Below are 20,078 nucleotides of genomic sequence, written 5' to 3' on the forward strand. Positions count from 1 at the left end.
ACAGGTATTGCCACTTTTAACAATTGGTAACAAGCTGCTCACAATCATTAATGTTAGGCATTTGAGAGTTAAGAAAACAAGACCTATTCCGGGGAGATGCTTTTTGTCCAGTCCATTGTGGTTGATTTTGAAGGAGGTTTGGCCTGAATGCTTGTGGAGCTGGCTCCAAGAAGGACACTAACTTTTTTTTGAAAATAAAATTAATTCAATTACGGAATGTAGGCGTCGCTGGTCATTTATTACCCATCCATAATTGCCCTTTAGAAGGTGGTGGTGAGTTGCCTTCTTGAACTGATGCAGTCCTTGAGGTGGAGGTGTACCCACTGTGCTGTTAGGGAGGGAGTTCCAGAATGTTGCCTCAGGAACAGTGAAGAAACAGCAATACATTTCCAAGTCAGGAGTGACTTGGAGGGGAACCTTCAGGTGGTGGGGTTCCCAGGTATCTGCTGCTCTTATCCTTCTAGATGGTAGTGGTTGTGAATTTGGAAGGTACTGTCTAAGGAATCTTGGTGCGTAACTACAATGCATCTTGGAGATGGTACATGCGGTTGTCACTGTTTGTCAGTGGTGGAGGGTTTGAATGTTTGTGGAAGGGGGAGCAATCAAGCAGGCCGCTTCGTCCTTGATGGTGTCGAGCATCTTGTGTGTTTTTTGAGCTGCACTCATCCAGGCAAGTTAAGAGTATTCCATTGCAAGGGAAATGGTGGGACTTTCACTCAAAATGAGGGCTCTTTAGGGTGTAGGTGGATATGCGGGGATTGTGCGCTAAAAAGGGGATTTCTGGGCTTTTCTAGGACCGGGCAAGGGGGAAAGGGACCCGGGCAGGGGCCCCCACGCTGGCCGGTTTAAGCCGGCCAGTGAACGGGAGTGAGGTGGGGGGAGGGGCTGCGGCCATTGGAGCCTGGCAGAACAGGGTCCGAGTGGCCGAGCCGGGGTGGAAAGTTGGGGGGAAGGAACCGAGGTTGGGGGGAGGGGTTTTACAAGAGGCAGTGGACGGGCTGAGTTGGAGACTGGCGGGGGGTGGGGGGGTGTTTACAACTCTTTGGTATCATGTAGTGTCGGTACTCTTTCAGAGGTTGGATGGCGTTGTGTGGGGGGGGGGGGGGGGGGGAGGAGTGGACTCTATAGGTTAATGGTGACCGTGGGCGGTCCCGGACTCCTTTTTCTTTTTCTCCTTTGTTTTTTGTTTCCACCGTGGGAGGGTTTGTTTTATTCGATGCATATATTGACAGGTGGGCCGTTGTTTGGGGTGGTGGGAGGATGGGATCGTTGTTATTGTTAAGGGGACTGATTTTGTATTTGTTACCGTTTACTGTCTGTGGGTGGGGTGTAACTTTTGAAGGAAAATGGAGAATAAAAACATTTATATAAAAAAAAAGAGTATTCCATTCACTCCTGACCTGTGCCTTGTAGATGGTCAGCAGATGAGGAGGTCAATTCATCTCCATAGGATTCCTAGCCTTTGACCTTGTGTATATCTTTCCCCTGTGTACTGCCACCAGAAGTCCTTTTCTAGTGTTCTTGGGTATCCCTGATCGTACAGTCCAAGTCTCCCTGAGTGTAGTGACCATAATTGCTACGTACACAAGTTTTGTTGACTTGCAGAGATCTTGGTTGTCAAACATATTCTGTCGTAACTTATAGAAGGCTGAGCAGGCACAACTGATCTGGTTCGGATCTCCTCATCAATGGTGGCCGTTTGAGAGAGGTAGCTGCCAATGAATGGGAAGTTCTCAACATACTGGGCGGTACGGTAGCACAGTGGTTAGCACTGTTGCTTCACAGTACCAGAGTCCCAGGTTCGATTCCTGACTTGGGTCACTGACTGTGCGGAGTCCGCACGTTCTCCCCGTGTCTGCGTGAGTTTCCTCCGGGTGCTCCGGTTTCCTCCCACAAGTTCCAAAAGACGTGATGTTAGGTAATTTGGACATTCTGAATTCTCCCCCTGTGTACCCGAACAGGTGCCGGAGTGTGGCAACTAGGGGCTTTCCACAGTAACCTAATTGCAGTGTTAATGTAAGCTTAATGTGACAGTAATAAAGATTAGATTATTATATTCCAGAGTTTCTCCATCATGCATAGGCGGTGGAATATTTTGATGAACAAATGTGAGTTTTGTTTTGGCAACGTTTGAGGACTGGCTGAGTTTCTTGGATGCAGAACTGAAGAGACCGAGAGTGGCTTGCAAATCTGGTGCAGAATGGAAGATAGTCACCTGTAAACTGTGGATCATGTACCCCTCTGGTGGTCAGTTTAGTATTGGCATAGAGGTGACAGGTTTCCATCTAGGTGGTATTTGACACCAACACCAGAAGGCAGTTGATCTTTGAGATGAATAACCACTGTCAGATTGTAAGTAGTATGGGAACTATCACACAGCCTTGCTTGACAAGTTTGAACACCTGTTTCAGATTTCCCACTCTATTTGTAATCATCATGAAGGATTGTGATGAACTTTCCTGGTCGTAGAGCTCTTTGAAGCACCATCCACAGAACTTCATGGTTTACTGAAAAATGCTGTGTTCCAGTTGATGAAGAGATCCTGTTGCTGTTCTCAACATTTTTATTGGATTTGTCTGGCACACTGTGTTTTTCGAGGATTTCCTCAGCTAGAGAAGTAGGCAATTCAGGAGAATGCATGTCAGGATTTTCCCTGCTGCAGAAAAAGGGAAATACCTTTCATAGCAGGATTTATCTCCTTTCTTGAAGATAGTTACAATTATCGCATTCTTAGAAGTGCAGCTCAAAAACAATATGGAAAATCTTCATACCTCCAAACTTATTCTAGAACAGTGGAATCAAATAAAGTCAGCTGTACTAGACTCCTTTGCCCAAACCATGGGTTCAAACATAGTTGTCACCAGGACTGGTTCGATGCTGAAATATCCCTCCTTGAACAAGCGCAAGCAGCCTTCATTGCCTGGCAGCAAGACCCACGGTCACAAATGAAAGCTGCATTCCAGCTAATGCCAAAGACAAAGGACGTTTGGTGGGGGGGGGGGAAAGAGCTGGAGAAACTCAACAATATGCTGACCACTGGTTTCTGGAGTGTGGATGGGAGAGGGGAGGGTTTCTGAAGTTTGCGGGGAGCTCGTGGGGTCGGGGAAGGTGCAGACTGAGGGGCTGGGACGCGGGTGGGAGGGGGTTGCGGGGGGGGGGGGGGGGTGGTATCTGGGCGGATGCGTTGGGTGGGGTCAGCGCGTCTGCGGCATGTGCCAGGTCGGCCTGGTATGGTTTGGGGTCGTTCGCCTGGCCCACATAGCCGGATGAGCGGGTTCTTTGGGATGGAGGACTGGTGTGCAGGGGGACCAGCGGGCCATGTTCATGTATTCTCGGCATGCCCGGGGCTTGAGGGATTCTGGCAGGACTCTGTACAGAACTCTGGTACGGCCGCATTTGGAGTATTGCGTACAGTTCTGGTCACCGCATTATAGGAAGGACGTGGAGGCTTTGGAGAGGGTGCAGAGGAGATTTACCAGGATGTTGCCTGGTATGGAGGGAAAATCTTATGAGGAAAGGCTGATGGACTTGAGGTTGTTTTCGTTGGAGAGAAGAAGGTTAAGAGGAGACTTAATAGAGGCATACAAAATGATCAGGGGGTTAGATAGGGTGGACAGTGAGAGCCTTCTCCTGCGGATGGAAATGGCTGGCACGAGGGGACATAGCTTTAAATTGAGGGATAATAGATATAGGTCAGAGGTAGGTTCTTTACGCAGAGTAGTGAGGCCGTGGAATGCCCTACCTGCTACAGTGGTGAACTCGCCAACATTGAGGGCATTTAAAAGTTTATTGGATAAACATATGGATGATAATGGCATAGTGTAGGTTAGATGGCTTTTGTTTCAGTGCAACATCGTGGGCCGAAGGGCCTGTACTGCGCTGTATTGTTCTATGTTCTATGTTTGCGGATGGCATGTCCAAGGTGTTAAAAACGGGGGAGGGGTGGCCCCAGGTCTAGAGGTGGCGATTTTCGGGATGTCGGGGACCCAGGAGTCCGGGGGGGGGGGGGGAGGGTGGCAATCATTCTGGCCTTTGCTTCCCTGGAGGCCCGACGACTGGTGCTGTTGGCTTGGAGGGACTCGGAGCCCCCGAGGTTGGATGCGTGGCTGGCTTTCTCTGTTTGGAGGGGGTCGGTGCTGGGGTTCGTCCGGAGGTGGCAACTGTTCGTCGACTTCTTTGGGGAGGGTTGGCCGTCGGCAGAAAGTGGGGGAGGGTTGGCGTTTGGCTTGGTTTAGAGTGGGGGAGGGGTTGGTGGGGGTGGGGCCTGTGGGGTAGGAGGACGGCGTTTGCACTGTTTATGTTTGTGTGTACATTGTTTCTTCTGTTGCTGTTGTAGAACCATAGATACCTCCATGTGATGTTTATAAAAAAACAATATGCTGACCACCATGCAACGTGTTTTTGAAGCCATCAGGACCATCTAAGTTCAAACGGACAAAACCTCCTTTGCTCACAAGCTGGTGTTTTTAAGTGTGACAATGCCACACATTGACTGTGAAAAGAACATTTTCAACAACTCCTCAGCTTTGAATTCACAGTGGCAGCTCTGATTTTCCAGGCTATCCCCCAACATCCTGTCGGAGAATCCATGGGTCAACCACCACTGATGGGCGAGCTGCAGCAACGCCTGCGACCCTGATGGTATTCCAGCTGAGGTCAGTAAAGCTGATGGAATCTCGCTCACATCGAGACTTCGTGCATTCACCTTGCTTCACACCAATGCTGTAGTTGCAGTCTAAATGCTGCCCAAGTCCAAAGTTAGGCATTGACCTGCCACCCAAGTAGTTAGAGATTGAACTCACTTTAAAGGAACAAATTGGATACCCATTACTTGAAAGGAACATCTCTTCATCAAGCATGAACCAGAAGCAGACTAATTTCTAACCCTACTGGAAATGAGGCACTTGAATGCACAGATATAAATTTAGGAATGTGTTAATTCACCTGAAGATGATTTTGAATAAAGCACAAACATAGACTTACTATTTGGAAGCTAGTATAAAATATTTGAAAGAGCCATTCAATTTAATCAGATGGAAGAGAATCGATGCAATTAAAGTAGCTTTCTGACAGAATAGCCAAAACTTTTGCAATAAGAAAAACATTCATGTGATCTTCCTCTAACATTCTTGCATTTGACATTGATGCCTGAGGCCATGATTCTCCGAGCGCGAAATGTACAAATACTTGAACTATTGCACTCAGTTTTTTTAACCTGTTGTACCAAAGTTGAGCTTTCCAGCTGTGAACTAAATTAGTTTCATTAGGGAATTTGCGGTGTGTCCATACACTGAAATTAACATGCCATTTAAAGATAATAGCAAACATAAATGAATTTATAGAATGCTTTTGATGTTAAAACCTATCCTAAGGCAATTCACCAAAATGTAATCACATCAACATTTGTATTAACCAAAAGCAATATTAGGAGAGTTCATTTAAAAGCTTAATCAAATATGTAGGTTTTAAGACTGGATAAAAGCAAATTACTGCGGATGCTGGATTCTGACCCTTGGTCATCTGGACTTGAAACATTAGCTCTTTTCTCTCCTTACAGATGCTGCAAGACCTGCTGTGGTTTTAAAGGAGTGAGATAGGAAGGGAATTTCAGAGTTTAGGTTTGAACCAACAGAAGGTACAGCTGTCATTGTTGGGGAGTGGAAGGAGTGGTAAATTCAGAAGGCCAGAGTTGGGAGTATTGCAGAGTTTTTGTAGGGTTGTAGAGCTGGAGGAGGTTACAGAGATCGGGTCAAAGCCGCAAAGGGGTTTGGACATGAGGAGGAAAACTTTAAATTGGAGATGTTTGGTGAATGGGAGCCAGTATAGACTGGGGAGTAGGATCTCACGCATGATCAGACACCAGCAACAGACTTTTGTGTGAGCTGAAATTCATGCAGTATTGAGGATGGCCAGAAATGGTTTGCATTTGTCAACTTGGAGAGCAACAGTGGCATGCATGAGGAGGTCGTCAGCGAGAAGATGGACTGAACTAGGATCAGAGATTAGTGATGTTGAAGAGATAGAAGTCAGCATTGGTTGTAATGGAGAGAATATGGGCCAGAAGAGCAGCTCAACATCATAAAGACCGTGTCCACGTTGCTGTTAATTTACTCGTATATGAATCTTAATTGAGAGTGCTGGCAGTCCGGTGGGGTTGTTAGGGAGGGAAGGGCACCACAGCCAAGCCCCTATCCTGTCTCGATCAATAATCCAACAACCTGTCTGATTTTCCTATTCCTAATTTAGGGTGCTAAGATTAATGATAGAACATCTTTTGCTGCCTCTTCACCCTATAGAGAGAGGCTAACCTTAGCACAGATAAACAATCCAGTCTGGAACACTTTTTATCTGTTCGGATAAACTCATTGTACTTTGTTTTATGGATTATAATTTAATTTATGGTCTTGGGGAAACAGTGTGATAATTGACACGAGATGTACCAATATCATTTGAAGAGCCTTGATGAATTTGAGTAAATTTTTATAGTGGATATGGTGCAGTTATTTTCCGTATATGTTTTCTTCTTGTCACCCATGTAATCCCCTTCCTCATAATCTGCCAATATCTTCAGGGAAATGGATGCAAAACTGATGCATTTAAAAGCTGCCTTTTGATGACTATTAAACTATTTTAGATATGTTTAATTTTCTGCAAAATAATTGCATAAAATTACATGTTTTCTTTTGATTTCCTGCTATTTATCATTATTTTAAAGCCACTTAGAAAAAGTATTTCTATTACAACAATTTACAAGGGGAATTGTTTTCATATTGTTAAGTTTATTCTATATTTGTGCTTCCATTTCAACAGATGATAGTCAGATATTGTGAATAACCCTACTTACAGAGGAGATACAAGATATGTTCAGGGCACCAGCACGCACAATCATAAAAAATAACCGCTTGATCAGCGCTATTTTGCACAGGAAAAAGGTGAATAGTTCTCTTTCTGCAACTATTTAGCTACAAAAAATTATATAGCATCAAAAGAAGGGAGGTTGCAAATACAAGTGAGGTGACTGTAACATGGGAAAGACAGCACCTGCTTTGTGTAATGCAGTTTCTCAGCCAACAATGATTAATTTTTGGTGATCTCGATTGGAAGAAGGCTGTTGACTTGAAAATCTGGAGAAAATTCCCTGCTTCTCATGCCACCGAATCTTCCACTTGATGTTAATAATAATAATCACTTATTGTCACAAGTAGGCTTCAATGAAGTTACTGTGAAAAGCCCCTAGTCGCCACATTCCAGCGCCTGTTCGGGGAGGCCGGTACAGGAATTGAACCCGTGCTGCTGGCCTTGTTCTGCACTACAAGCCAGCTGTTTAGCCCACTGTTCTAAACTAGCCCATGAAACACTCGGCTTCTGCTTAATGTTTCATCCAAAGGTAAAGTAACACATGTGTTGTCAGCCTATATTGACCTAGCTTTTTCTGCGCCTTATTGAAACTGATATGTCTGTTTAAAAATTATTTGTGTTATTCACAAACTATTCAACTTAGAGGCTATGGAGTATTTAAAATGATAAATCAGTAATCAGCACCTTGCACTGAAATAAAAGACAGCAAAATATTGGAGATATAGAGAGGTCATTTAGCATCTAAAGAGAAAAGATATGTTATGACATTTTGCCTGTGAACCCTTCAGTCTGATGGATAACAGCTGTTCTGAACAGGTCGATTGATGATGAGTTTGAGATCATTCAGATAGCAAAGTAATTTGTGGAAGAGGAAGAACTATTAACGGTGAAGATTGATGAAACTGAGATTCGTGATTTCATCACAGGAGAATTCAGTGATGAGAGACTCCATTTGTTGGATAGCAAGTTGGAAATTCTAAAAGGTTATTCAGGTTAGTGGTAGTGACAGCTGATGTTGGCGTTATTTCTAGCTATGGGTATTGTATTTTAATCGGGTGACTGTAGAAAGCCAGTGTTCATCAAAGTTATTAGAATAATGACTGCAAGGTGCTTTGTGTAAAGTTAAAATGGTAGGTTTTTAGAAATATTTTTATTCAAATTTTTACATATTTTCAACAAACCCCCCCCCTTGCAGAAAAAAGAAAAACAAAGAACACATAAATAAACATCTTACAACTACATCACGAATTCCACCAATATACAACCCCCACATTAAGCAATAATAAACACAGTAGAAAACACAAAGTTCCCCCCCCCCCCCCCCGGGTTGCTGCTGCTGACCACCTCCTAACGCTCCGCTAGAAAGTCTAGGAACGGTTGCCACCGCCTGAAGAACCCTTGCACAGACCCTCTAGGCAAATTTTACCCCCTCCAATTTAATGAACCCTGCCATGTCGCTGATCCAGGCTTCCACGCTCGGGGGCCTCGCATCCTTCCACTGTAGCAGAATTCTCCGCCGGGCTACCAGGGACGCAAAGGCCAGAATACCGGCCTCTTTCGCCTCCTGCACTCCCGGCTCGTCCGATACCCCAAATAGTGCTAACCCCCAGCTCTGCTTATCCCGAGTGTTCACCATCTTAGACACCGTCCTCGCAATACCCCTCCAGAATCCATCCAGTGCTGCCCAGAACATGTAGGTGTGATTTGCTGGTCTTCCACCCCTACGAACCTGCTCAGCCTCGCCCCTGTCATATGCGCTCTGTGAAGAACCTTAAATTGTATCAGGCTAAGCCTGGTGCAAGAGGAGGAAGAACTAACCCTACCCAGGGCGTCCGCCCACGTACCCTCGTCTATCTCCTCCCCAAGCTCCTCCTCCCATTTACCCTTTAGCTCCTCCACCGAGGCCTCCTCCTCCTCCTGCATCTCCTGGTAGATCGGCGAGACCCTGCCCTCTCCAACCCACACCCCCGAGAGCACCCTATCCTGGATCCTGAGTGCTGGATGCAGCGGGAACTCCCTCACCTGCCGTCTTACAAACGCCCTTACCTGCATGTACCTGAAGGCATTTCCGGGGGGAAGCCCAAATTTTTCCTCCAGCGCCCCAAGGCTCGCAAACATCCCATCTAAAAACAGGTCCCCCATCCTTCTAATTCCTGCCCTGTGCCAGCTCAGGAACCCTCCATCCATTCTCCCCGGGACGAACCGATGGTTCTCTCGGATCGGGGACCAAACCGAAGCCTCTACCTCGCCCCTGTGGCGGCTCCACTGCCCCCAAATTTTCAAAGTCGCCGCCACCACCGGACTCGTGGTGTACCTAGTCGGCGGGAGCGGTGCTGTCATCAGCGCTCCCAGACTCATGCCCACACAGGATGCCATCTCCAGCCTCTTCCACGCCACCCCCTCCCCCCTCCATTACCCACTTGCGTATCATCGCCACATTGGCAGCCCAGTAATACCCACACAGATTAGGTAGCGCTAACCCTCCTCTGTCCCTACTCTGCTCCAGAAACACCCTTCTCACCCTCGGGGTCTTTTTCACCCACACTAATCCCATGATGCTCCTACTGACCCGCTTAAAAAAGGTCTTGGGGATCAGGATGGGGAGGCACTGGAATATAAAAAGGAACCTCAGGAGCACCGTCATCTTCACCGACTGTACCTTACCCGCCAAGGAGAGTGGCAGCATATCCCACCTTTTAAACACCTCCTCCATCTGCTCCACCAGCCTCGTCAAGTTGAGCTTGTGTAGGGCCCCCCAGCTCCTGGCCACCTGGATCCCCAGGTACCGAAAACTCCTTTTCGCCCTCTTCAGTGGAAGCTCGTATATCCCCCTTCCCTGGTCCCCTGCGTGTACCATGAAGAGCTCACTCTTCCCCACGTTGAGCTTATACCTGGAAAAGTCCCCAAACTCCCTGAGAATCCGCATCACCTCCGGCATCCCCACCACTGGGTCCGCCACATACAGTAACAGGTCATCGGCATACAACGAAACCCGGTGTCTCTTCCTCCTCTTCACCCTCCCCTCCAGTTCCTGGACTCTCTTAGAGCCATAGCCAATGGCTCAATTGCCAATGCAAATAGCAAGGGGGATAGGGGGCACCCCTGCCTCGTCCCCCGGTACAGCCGAAAGTATTCCGACCTCCTCCGATTCGTGGCCACACTCGCCACCGGGGCTTCATAAAGTAGCCTAACACAACTAATGAACCTCTCCCCGAACCCAAACCTCCTCAACACTTCCCAGAGGTACCCCCACTCCACCCTATTGAAGGCTTTCTCCGCGTCCATCGCCACCACTATCTCCGCCTCCCCCTATACTGCAGGTATCGTGATTACGTTAAGGAGCCTCCGCACATTGGTATTCAGCTGCCTTCCCTTAACAAAACCCGTCTGATCCTCGTGAATCACCCCCGGGACACAGTCCTCAACTCTGGTAGCCAACACCTTCACGTCCACGTTGAGGAGAGAGATTGGCCTATACGACCCACACTGGGTAAGCGAGATCAGCGCCCTGGACATCGTCGGGGGTAGGGCCCCCCCTCCCTCGTCTCATTGAAAGTCCTCACTAATAGAGGGCCCAGCAGGTCCATGTACTTCCGGTAAAATTCCTCCAGCCCTACCGGTGCCCCAAGCCCAGCCACCTGCTCCTCCTCCACCCTCGGGAACCTCAGTCGATCCAAAAATCAACGCATCCCCCCCATCCCATCTCCGTCGGGGGCTCAGACCTCTACAGGACCTCATAAAAGTCTCTAAATATCCCATTTATTCCCACCGCACTCCGCACCATGTCCCCCCCCCTTTATCCCTAACTCCCCCAATCTCCCTCGCTGCCTCCCACTTCTTAAGCTGATGTGCCAACATCCGGCTAGCCTTCTCCCCGTACACGTCCACCGCCCCTTGCGCTTTAGCTCCCTGCCTCCAGGTCCGGAATCCGGCCCAACATGCGGCGCATAAATCCGGCATCGTCCCAATTCGGGGCATATACATTCACTAATACCACCCGCACCCCCTGCGGCTGACCACTCATCATCACATACCTACCTCCATTGTCTGCCACGATGTTCAGCTCCTCAAACGACACCCGCTTCCCCACCAAAATCGCCACCCCTCGATTATTTGCATCCAACCCCGAGTGGAAAACCTGCTCTACCCACCCCTTTCTCAGCCTAAACTGATCTGCCACCCTCAAATGTGTCTCCTGGAGTATAACCACATCTGCCTTCAGTCCCTTCAGGTGCGAGAACACCCTCTTGACTGGCCCGTTCAGGCCTCTCACATTCCAAGTTATCAGCCGGATCAGGGGGCTTCCCACCCACGCCCCTGCTGATTAGCCATCCCTTTTCTGGGCCAGCCACGTGCCCGCGCCTCCCGCACTCTCCATTCCCCCCAGCGGCAGACCCCCGCCCCAACTCTCTCTCCGAGCTCCAGCTCACCTTTGGCCAATGCAGCAGCAACCCAGTCCCCCCCCACCCCCCCAGCTAGGTTTCCCCCCCCCCCCCCAGCTGCGTTGCTCCCCCCATAGCACTCCCGTAAATCAGCTGTCTCCTGCTGACCCTGGCCACTCCATCGACCCCCCAGTGTGGTAGTCTTTCTTCCCCCCCCCCCCCCCCTCCCTGTCCATCAGCGGGTGCTCCTCTCCAACACCGCCTTGCCCCCTTCCCTAGCACGGGAAAAAGCCTGCGCTTTTCATCAGACCGGCCCCGCCTTCTGGCACAGTTCCCTTTTGCGGCCTAATCCCAGCTCCCCCACCTCGAGCCTCCCATCTCTCTTCTCCCCCCCCCCCCCCCCAAAAAAAAAACGGGGCCCCGTCCTTCCAACCACCGACGCCCACACTCTCACAAAACCCCCACTTCGAACCATTTCACCCTACCCCACCCAGCACCCAAGGAAACAATACAGAACAGAACATCCCCCAAAGCACAGTAAACCTGTAGCCCCCCGCGACCTCCCCTCACAACTGACCCTCAGTCCGTGTCCAACTTTTCGGCCTGAATAAAGGTCCTCCGGCGTCTCAAAGTAATGGTGCCGGTCCTTAAACGTGACCCACAGTCACGCCGGCTGCAGCATCCCGAATTTCACCCCCTTCCGATGCAGAACCGCCTTAGCCCGATTGTACCTGGCCCTCTTGTTGGCCACCTCCGCGCTCCAGTCCTGGTATATAAGGACCTCTGCATTCTCCCACCTGCTGCTCCGCTCCTTTTTTGCCCATCTTAGGACACACTCCCTGTCCATCAAGCGGTGGAACCGCACCAATACCGCCCGCGGCGGCTCGTTAGACTTGGGCCTCCTCGCCAGGACTCGGTGGGCCCCATCCAGCTCCAGGGGCCTCGGGAAGGCACCCGCGCCCATCAACGTGTTCAGCATCGTGACCACATATGCTCCAGCATCCGACCCCTCCACTCCCTCCGGGAGACCCAGAATCCGCAGATTCTTCCTCCTCGACCGATTTTCCATGTCCTCTAACTTCTCCTGCCATTTCTTATGCTGCGCCTCCACCTTCACCGCCAGGCCCACTATCTCGTCCTCATTCTCCGAGGCCTTCTGCCGCACCTCCCGGATCGCCGCCCCTTGACCAGCTTGTCGATCGAAGCCTTCATCGGCTCCAGCAGCTCTGCTTTCAATTCCGTGAAGCAGCGCTTGAGAAACTCCTGCTGCTCGTGCGACCACTGCACCCACGCTGCCTGGTCTCCACCCGCCGCCATCTTGGCTTTTCCCCCCTTGCAACAGAATTACTTTTTTCACCGCTCCACTCCTGGTCCAATCCATACAGTGCCGGGGAAATCGTACTGTCACCTTCCCACACTGGGAACCGTCGAACAAATGCGGCTGGGGCCCCTCAAAAGAGCCCAAAAGTCTGTTTGTGGTGGGAGCTGCCGAACGTGCGACTCAGCTCAGCATAGCCGCAACCGGAAGTCGTTAAAATGGTAGTTAACAACACAATGTAAATGCAAGCTGGTGTTTGTGAAGACAAAATATCTGAAGACACATCACACATTGAAGTGTGCACTGTTCCCTTTTGATAGCCAAGAACTCCCTGGCAGACTACTTTTGTATTTGTCTTGCCAGGAGATGGTCCTAGTTTTTCAGCATCAACTGACTAGATGTTGGGCACTACCCATTTCCTTCCACTTTTCATTTCGTTATATGTTTTTTTCTGTCTACTTGTAGGTGCTAGTTTGGCTCTATAGTAGCACATATATTCAGGTCAGAAGGTTTTTGGTTCTAGCCCCTCTGACTAACTTGAGTACATAATCCAGGCTGGAACTTCATAGTATTACTGAGGGAGTACTGCACTGTAGCGAGGTGCCAACTTCTGGTAAGTCAGCCTTTGGCCATTGCCTGGAGGAACTTGGATAAGTAGAGGGGGAGCATAGATGTCTCTGAATGCCGACGGCCTGTTGCTGTACCAACATTGGGGGACATACTGGGTATACTAAAGCGTTTTCGAGCTTTTTCTGGGTATAAACTGAATTCGGACAAAAGTGAATGTTTTCCGGTCACCCAACCGGGGAGGGGAACTAATTTGGGGGTGTTGCCATTCAGGCTAACAAACTCACATTTCAGGTACTTAAGGATACAGGTGGCAAGGGATTGGTGTAGCTTCGGAAGCTAAGTTTTGAAAGCTTGAGCTTGGTGAACAGGGCAGACCTACGGAGATGGGATAGTATCCCACTGTCGTTAACTGGGCGAGTGCAATCGGTGAAGATGAATATCTTGCCACGGTTCTTGTTCGTGTTTCAATGCCTGCCGATGTTTCTACCAAAGGCGTAAGAGTGGAACGCATGATTTTTGTCATTTATATGGGATGGGAAGGTGGCGAGGAACCGAAGAATGGTGAAATGGGAGGAGGAGCTAGGAGGTGAAATGGGAGGCAGGGGTGTGGTGTGAGGCATTGTGGAGGCTGAATTCCACGTCGTCGTGTGCGAGGCTCGGGCTCATACTAATGAAGGTGCATTGGGCTCACTCAACGAGGGCAAGGATTGTCAGGTGTTTGAGGGGGTAGAGGATAAGTGCAGGCGGTATGGGAGGGACCCAGCGAATCACATACATCTGGGCATGCCTTAAGCCAGCGAACGTTTGGGGCTTTTTCTTCACCATGTTGGAAATCATAGGCAGGTGTTGTAGCCGGGTCCCCTAGAGGCAACGTTGGAGGTGTCAGAGCTGCCGGAGTGGCAGGCGGTAGTGGGGAAAGATGTTTTAGCCTTCGCCTTGCTGATCGCTCATAGGTGGGTTCTGCTGGAGTGGAGATCAGCTTCTCCACCCAGGGACCTCCTGGAGTTTTTGTATTTGGGGAAAGTTAAATACACACTGAGGGTGTCAATTGGGAGGTTCTATATAAGATGGCAACCATTCATTGTGTTTTCAAGAGCTGGTCACTGTCAGCAGTTGGGGGTGGGGTTTGGGGGGCTTTTCTTGCTTTTGGGTTATGTTTTTGTATTTGTATGTAAATTTTAAAATGTTCAATAAATAGATTTGCAAAAGACATTTCTGGATGAGTCATTAAATGGAAACCCCATCTGCCTTTTCTGGTGGATGTAAAAGATTCTGTGGCATTATTCAAAACAGAGATGGGGAGTTTTCCTGAGTGTCCTGCTCAAACTTTACCCATCAAATCAACATCAGAGAGAATTAACCAGTTCACTTGTCTCATTGCTGTTTGTGGGACAAACTGGCTGCTGTGTTTGTCTACATAACAATAGTAGCAATGACTATGCTTCAGAAATAATTTGTTAACTCTGAAGTCTTTTGGGATGTCCTGAGGAAATGCAAGCCAAGTGTTTTACTGACATTGTGAGTATTTGGCCCAAGGTTCGTTATACCTTCTACGTATCCATTTTGTGTCAGGTATTCTGTAATTTGTTACCATATATTCCAACTTATTGTGGCTTGTTCCATCCGCTGTCGTCGGCAACAACTCTGCAAACAGCTCACCAAAACTGGACCAATTAGTCTATATTATTTCGACTTCACACCAGTCTCCTCCCACCTTGCATCATTTCAGCCTATTACATATCCTTCTATTCCTTTCTCCCTTGAGTACTTAACTGGCTTCCCCTTAAATGTATCTGTGCTGTTTGCATTTGGCCCAGCTCCACTATCTTGACACTCAAATTTTTGATAAAAACGTTTCACCTGGATTTCTCAACGACCATCTTAAACAGGTCCCAAGATTTGGAGCCCTCTACAAGTGGAAATATCTGTACGCCAGCCCTGTCAAAGATACCTCTCATTCATCTTTTTCTGGAGAAGAAAGCCCTGCCTGTTCATAGAATCCCTACAATGCAGAAGGAGGCCATTTGGCTCATCAAGTCTGCACCAGCCCTTGGAAAGAGCACTCCTACTTAAGCCCACACTTCTCCTGGTAACCCAGTAACCCTACCTAACCTTTTGGAACTAAGGGGTAATTTGGCACGGCCAATCCACCTAGCCTGCACATCTTTGGACTGTGGGAGGAAACCGGAGCACCTGGAGGAAACCCGTGCAGACACTACGAGAAAGTGTAAACTCCACAGTCACCTGAGGCCAGAATTGAACCCGGGTCCCTGGAGCTGTGAGGTAGCAGTGCTAACCATTGTGCCACCATGCTGACTCCAATAGTCATATCATCCTAATGAATCTTTTTAACATGTTTTCCAGTGCCTCAAAATCCTTTTTGTAATATGGAGACCAGAACTCTGCACAGTGCTCCAACTATAATCTAACCAAGGTTCTGAAAAAGTTTAACATAATTGTCTACATTTGAATTTTGTTCCTTTCAAAATGGCACGCAGTGCTTTGATTTTGCAGAGTTAACCCAAATTGCTATTTTAGTACTTTGTTAATGTGCATCCCTTGATCCCTTTCTTCACCTCATTTAGACTATTATTTTTCACTGAGTGGGTGACCTCCTATTCCTATAAAATGCACATACCACCTCTCACCTAGCTGAATTGAAATTAATTTGCTATTTACCCTGCCATTCTACAATTTATTGATATCTTGCATTATGTCAGTTCCTCAGTATTAACTATATTCCCCAATTTACTTGTGAAAGTTTGTTTCCTCTATCAGAGATCCAAGCTTTTGTTTTTTTGAATACTGTCATGGCCATATATAGTGGTTAACTTGATAAATTTTTGTTGTGGTCTGGTATTCATTTTTAATTGCTTGATTTTTGTATTCTGGCTAATGTAAATAAAATCTGTTCTCTGCATTATTCAGGTAAAGATGTCCCGGCAGATACATGCTCGGAGAATTGAAGGATTAGACAAGAATATTTGGTAAATTTGATGTTTTGCTTCTGAATTGGGGTTAATTTGACACAAAAAGGCATTGAGAAACCTTGCCTATTGCCAGGTATCAGTGGATAGAATGTCATGGTGCAATACATTTTTCTGTGGCAGTGGCAAGATACTTGGATGGATGGATTTGTTTGTTGTCACGTGTACCGAGGTACAGTGAAAAGTATATTTCTGCGAGCAGCTCAACAGATCATTAAATACATGAAAAGAAAAGGAAATAAAAGAAAATACATAATAGGGCAACACAAGGTACACAATGTAACTTTGTAAGAAAAGAGCGTGATTAGTAATAATGTTAGTCTTAGAATTAAATTTTAAAAGATTAGAACGAATATAAGATTTTTAAAAAGAGGATCTATTAGGGAGAGCACCGAGAGTCGCCTCACTCCAGCGCCATCCTGCTTGCACTTCACATTGTCTACTCAAAGAATTCATAATAGGTTTTTAAAATATTTTTATTTGCCATATTTTCAACATTTTCACTATACAAAAGAGAAACACAAATAAAACACCGCCAACAATATAAAAAAGAAAAATTCCCCCCTGCCCCCAAATTATTCAACGGCGGCAACTCGAAAGTGCATAATAAACAAACCGCAAGAATTATAGAACCCCTCCTCAGCTCAAACCTCACATTCTCCATGGTCAAAAACTCCAGCAGGTCCATCCGCCACGCCGAGGCACAGGGTGGAGAGGCTGACCTCCACACCGCCTACAAGCGATCAGTGAGGCGAAGGCTAAAATGTCTCGTCGTCCTCGTGTATCCCCCCCCTCCCCCCATCCACCTGCAACTCTGGTCAGTCCGTCACCCCGAAAATGGCTTCTAGGAGAGGGCTCCACATCCATATGCAAGACCCCCGAGATTGTGCTAAATATCTCCTGCCAAAACCTTTCCAGCTTGGGGCAGGTCCAAAACATATGAATGGGGTTGCGGGGCTCCTCCCACATCACTCAGACATCCTCCACCCCCTCAAACAGCCGGCTCATCATTGGTTTTGTGAGGTGTGCCCTTTGCACGACTTTCAACTGTATCAGCCCCAGCTTTGCACACGAGGTTGAGGCATTTACCCTCTGCAGCACCTCCTACCACAGTTCCTATTCCAACGTGTGCCACCACCCCCCCCCCCCCCCCCCCCCCCCCCCCCAAGCTCCTCCTCCCACTTTGCCTTAATCCCCTCCATAGCCACCCTGTCCTCCAGGATCCTCCCATTGATCGCCGAAACCCCTCTCTCCAACCCTTCCTCTGACAGCACCGCCTCCAGCAACGAGGAGGATTGTCGGGGACATCTTCCTTGCAAAGTCCCGCGCCTGCACGTATGCAAACCCTTCCCCCGGCGCTGATCCATACTTCCCTCCCAACTCCTCCAAATACGCGAATTGTCCCCCAAGAAACAAGTCCTTTATTTCCCTGGTCCCCCTCTTGCCCAATCTCCCAAACCTCGTGTCCATCCGCCGCGACTCAAACCATGATTCCCCACAATCTGCACCCCCCCCCCCCCCGACCCGGCCCCCAACTTAAAATATTGCCTAAGCTGCCTCCAGATCTTCAAAGTGGCCACCATCACCCGTCTATGATCTATGACTCACCGAATGCTTTCCCAGAGCCATCGGGAGTATGCCGATGCCAGCGCCCGCAACCCCCAAACCCCTACACGGGCCCTCCTCCAACTTAACCCATTGTGCCTCCCCCTCCTTGTTCCAGCCCCGCATTTTCTCCACATCCGCTGCCCAATAGTAGTACAGTAAGTTTGGGAGGCCTAGCCCCTTCTCTCTCTCTCTCTCTCTCTCCTCCTCCTCCTCCTCCTCCTCCTCCTCCTCCTCCTCCTCCTCCTCCTCCTCCTCCTCCTCCTCCTCCTCCTCCTCCTCCTCCTCCTCCTCCTCCTCCTCCTCCTCCTCCTCCTCCTCCTCCTCCTCCTCCTCCTCCTCCCCCCCCCCCGCCGCCACTGGGAGGAGTTAACAGTTCCGTGACTGAGTATTTTTAGAGGATTGTTCCAAATTTGCTTTTCTTAAAAGTCACAGATTATCTTCTTTTTTTTTTTTAAAAAACTGAATGGGTAAGAAATCCGGCCTGGTTGCACCTGTCCTTTAGCTGTTTAGAGATCCAAAATCATATTTCTAACAAATGCATGTGCACTTGTGACATGCATCGTGCTAGACACCCTACAGGTGTTGGAGCGCACAATGAAAATCTTTAGGAATCAGTCAGCATGCAATATTGATTTGACACCAGTGCTGCTATTTTGCAGCTCAATAAGCCAGTGGATGCCCTCACTTGAGCTTACACAGCTGAACTTGCGTTCAGTGAACAGAAGAACATCTTGTTGCAGCTAGGCTGCTGGTTATTTTGTTTTCTAGCTGCTGCTACAATTCTTCCATGTTTTTTATGCTTTCCCCTTGGAATTGCTAAGTATTCCCCTTGGAATTGATCAGGATCTAGGCATTCCCCTTGGAATTCATCATGATCAGGAAAATGAGAAGAGACCATGCAGAGCAGGACACACTGCCAGAAGGTGGAGGCGAGAAAGCACTTAGGAAGCCATTTCTGCCCAGGATGTGCAGAATGAGTAGAAAAACAATATGAGACATCGTACTTTCCTAGGTTTGTCCTCTCTGAAATCTGCCAACCTTTGCAGCCATAACTCCAACCTTCGAGTGGGGAAAAAACTGCAGTGCCAGTGGCCTTGAAGGTTTGGCCGGTGCTGGCGACATTAGTAACACCACACAGTTTGCTGTTTACTGTTGCCAATGGAGATTACCGAGGCGTCTTTTCAAAGCAAGCCAACTTAATTTTCTCTTGCCACTAGCCAGGTGGTGAAGTGAGCATCTTGGTTTGTAGGCTTCCCTGCTGTGTATTGTTTCATTGACTGTATGCACATTGCTTTGTGGATTCTGAGCACTTGTTCCATCCACAATGTACCTCCCCTTTATGATGTGCAGGCCAGCTTATGTAGTGCTAACAAGTACCGACTTTGGCTGAGCACATCAACAAAAAGAATTCACTCAATATTGTGATACCTTGCTGCCTCATTTCTCTAAATGAATGCAGGTTAATTGTGCCCATTTTCAGGTGTGCACCACCAAGGATGCTGCAGCTTACTTGGGTTTTAAAGCGATGCAAAATTAGGTGAGACCGTGGCATACTGGTAATGCTACTGGACCAGTAATCCAAAGTTCTCAGGCTAATGTTCGGGGGATATGGGTTCAAATCCTACCATGGCCGATGGTGGAATTTAAATTCAATTAATAATTTTGTCATGAAAAATTCATCTGGTTCACTGGTGTAAAACATGCTGTCCTACCTGGTACTGCTTACATGTAACTCCAGATTCACTCTTGGTTGACTCTTAACTGTCCTGTGAAATAGCCTAGCAAGCCACATGGTTCAAAGGCAATTAGGAATGGGCAGCAAATGCTGGCCTTGCCAGTGATACCCACAACGCATGACAGAATGAATAAAAGAAAATGGAAGTGATTCTATTGTCCATTTTACAGGAGATTTAAAAAATTGAGATTTGGCTTGCCTCCGCTACTGCACCTGTCAGTAGTCAGTTGTAAAGTAGAAATGCCACTGTATCTTGGTACCTATTGACTTGCTCCTCCTTGCAGCAAAGTAGTTGTGCTGAGTAGCACTGTTGCTTCACAGCTCTAGGGTTCCAGGATCGATTCCCGGCTTCGGTCACTGTCTGTGCGGAGTCTGCACATTCTCCCATGTCTGCGTGGGTTTCCTCCGGGTGCTCCGGTTTCCTCCCACAGTCCAAAGATGAGCAGGTTAGGTGGATTGGCCATGCGAAATTGCCCTTGGTGTCCAAAAAGGTTAAATGGGGTTACTGAGTTACGGGGATAGGGTGGAGGTGTGGGCTTGAGTCGGGTGCTCCTTCCAAGGGCTGGTGCAGACTCAATGGGCCGAATGGCCTCCTTCTGCACTGTAAATTCTATGAGTAG

The 20,078-nt window shown here is 48.2% G+C and overlaps 1 protein-coding gene across 9 annotated transcripts in view; it reads left to right on the forward strand.

Annotated features, from left to right (window-relative positions):
* The window catches only part of LOC140399232 (kynurenine--oxoglutarate transaminase 1-like), a 64,714-nt gene that overhangs the window by 2,666 nt on the left and 41,970 nt on the right, over positions 1–20,078 (forward strand). For 2 of the 9 annotated variants that reach the window (XM_072488629.1, XM_072488630.1), the window contains exons 2-4: positions 4,559–4,655; positions 6,811–6,932; positions 16,057–16,115. In XM_072488629.1, the coding sequence (XP_072344730.1) occupies positions 6,861–6,932; positions 16,057–16,115 (131 nt within the window). In that variant the 5' untranslated portion in view covers positions 4,559–4,655; positions 6,811–6,860. Of the gene's footprint in view, positions 1–4,558; positions 4,656–6,810; positions 6,933–7,674; positions 7,851–13,037; positions 13,172–16,056; positions 16,116–20,078 lie in introns of those variants that run through there. The other 7 variants (XM_072488634.1, XM_072488635.1, XM_072488636.1 and 4 more) reach the window with 5 other exon arrangements.

This window comes from Scyliorhinus torazame, chromosome 22 (genome assembly GCF_047496885.1).
Source record: "Scyliorhinus torazame isolate Kashiwa2021f chromosome 22, sScyTor2.1, whole genome shotgun sequence".
Classification (NCBI taxonomy): domain Eukaryota; kingdom Metazoa; phylum Chordata; class Chondrichthyes; order Carcharhiniformes; family Scyliorhinidae; genus Scyliorhinus; species Scyliorhinus torazame.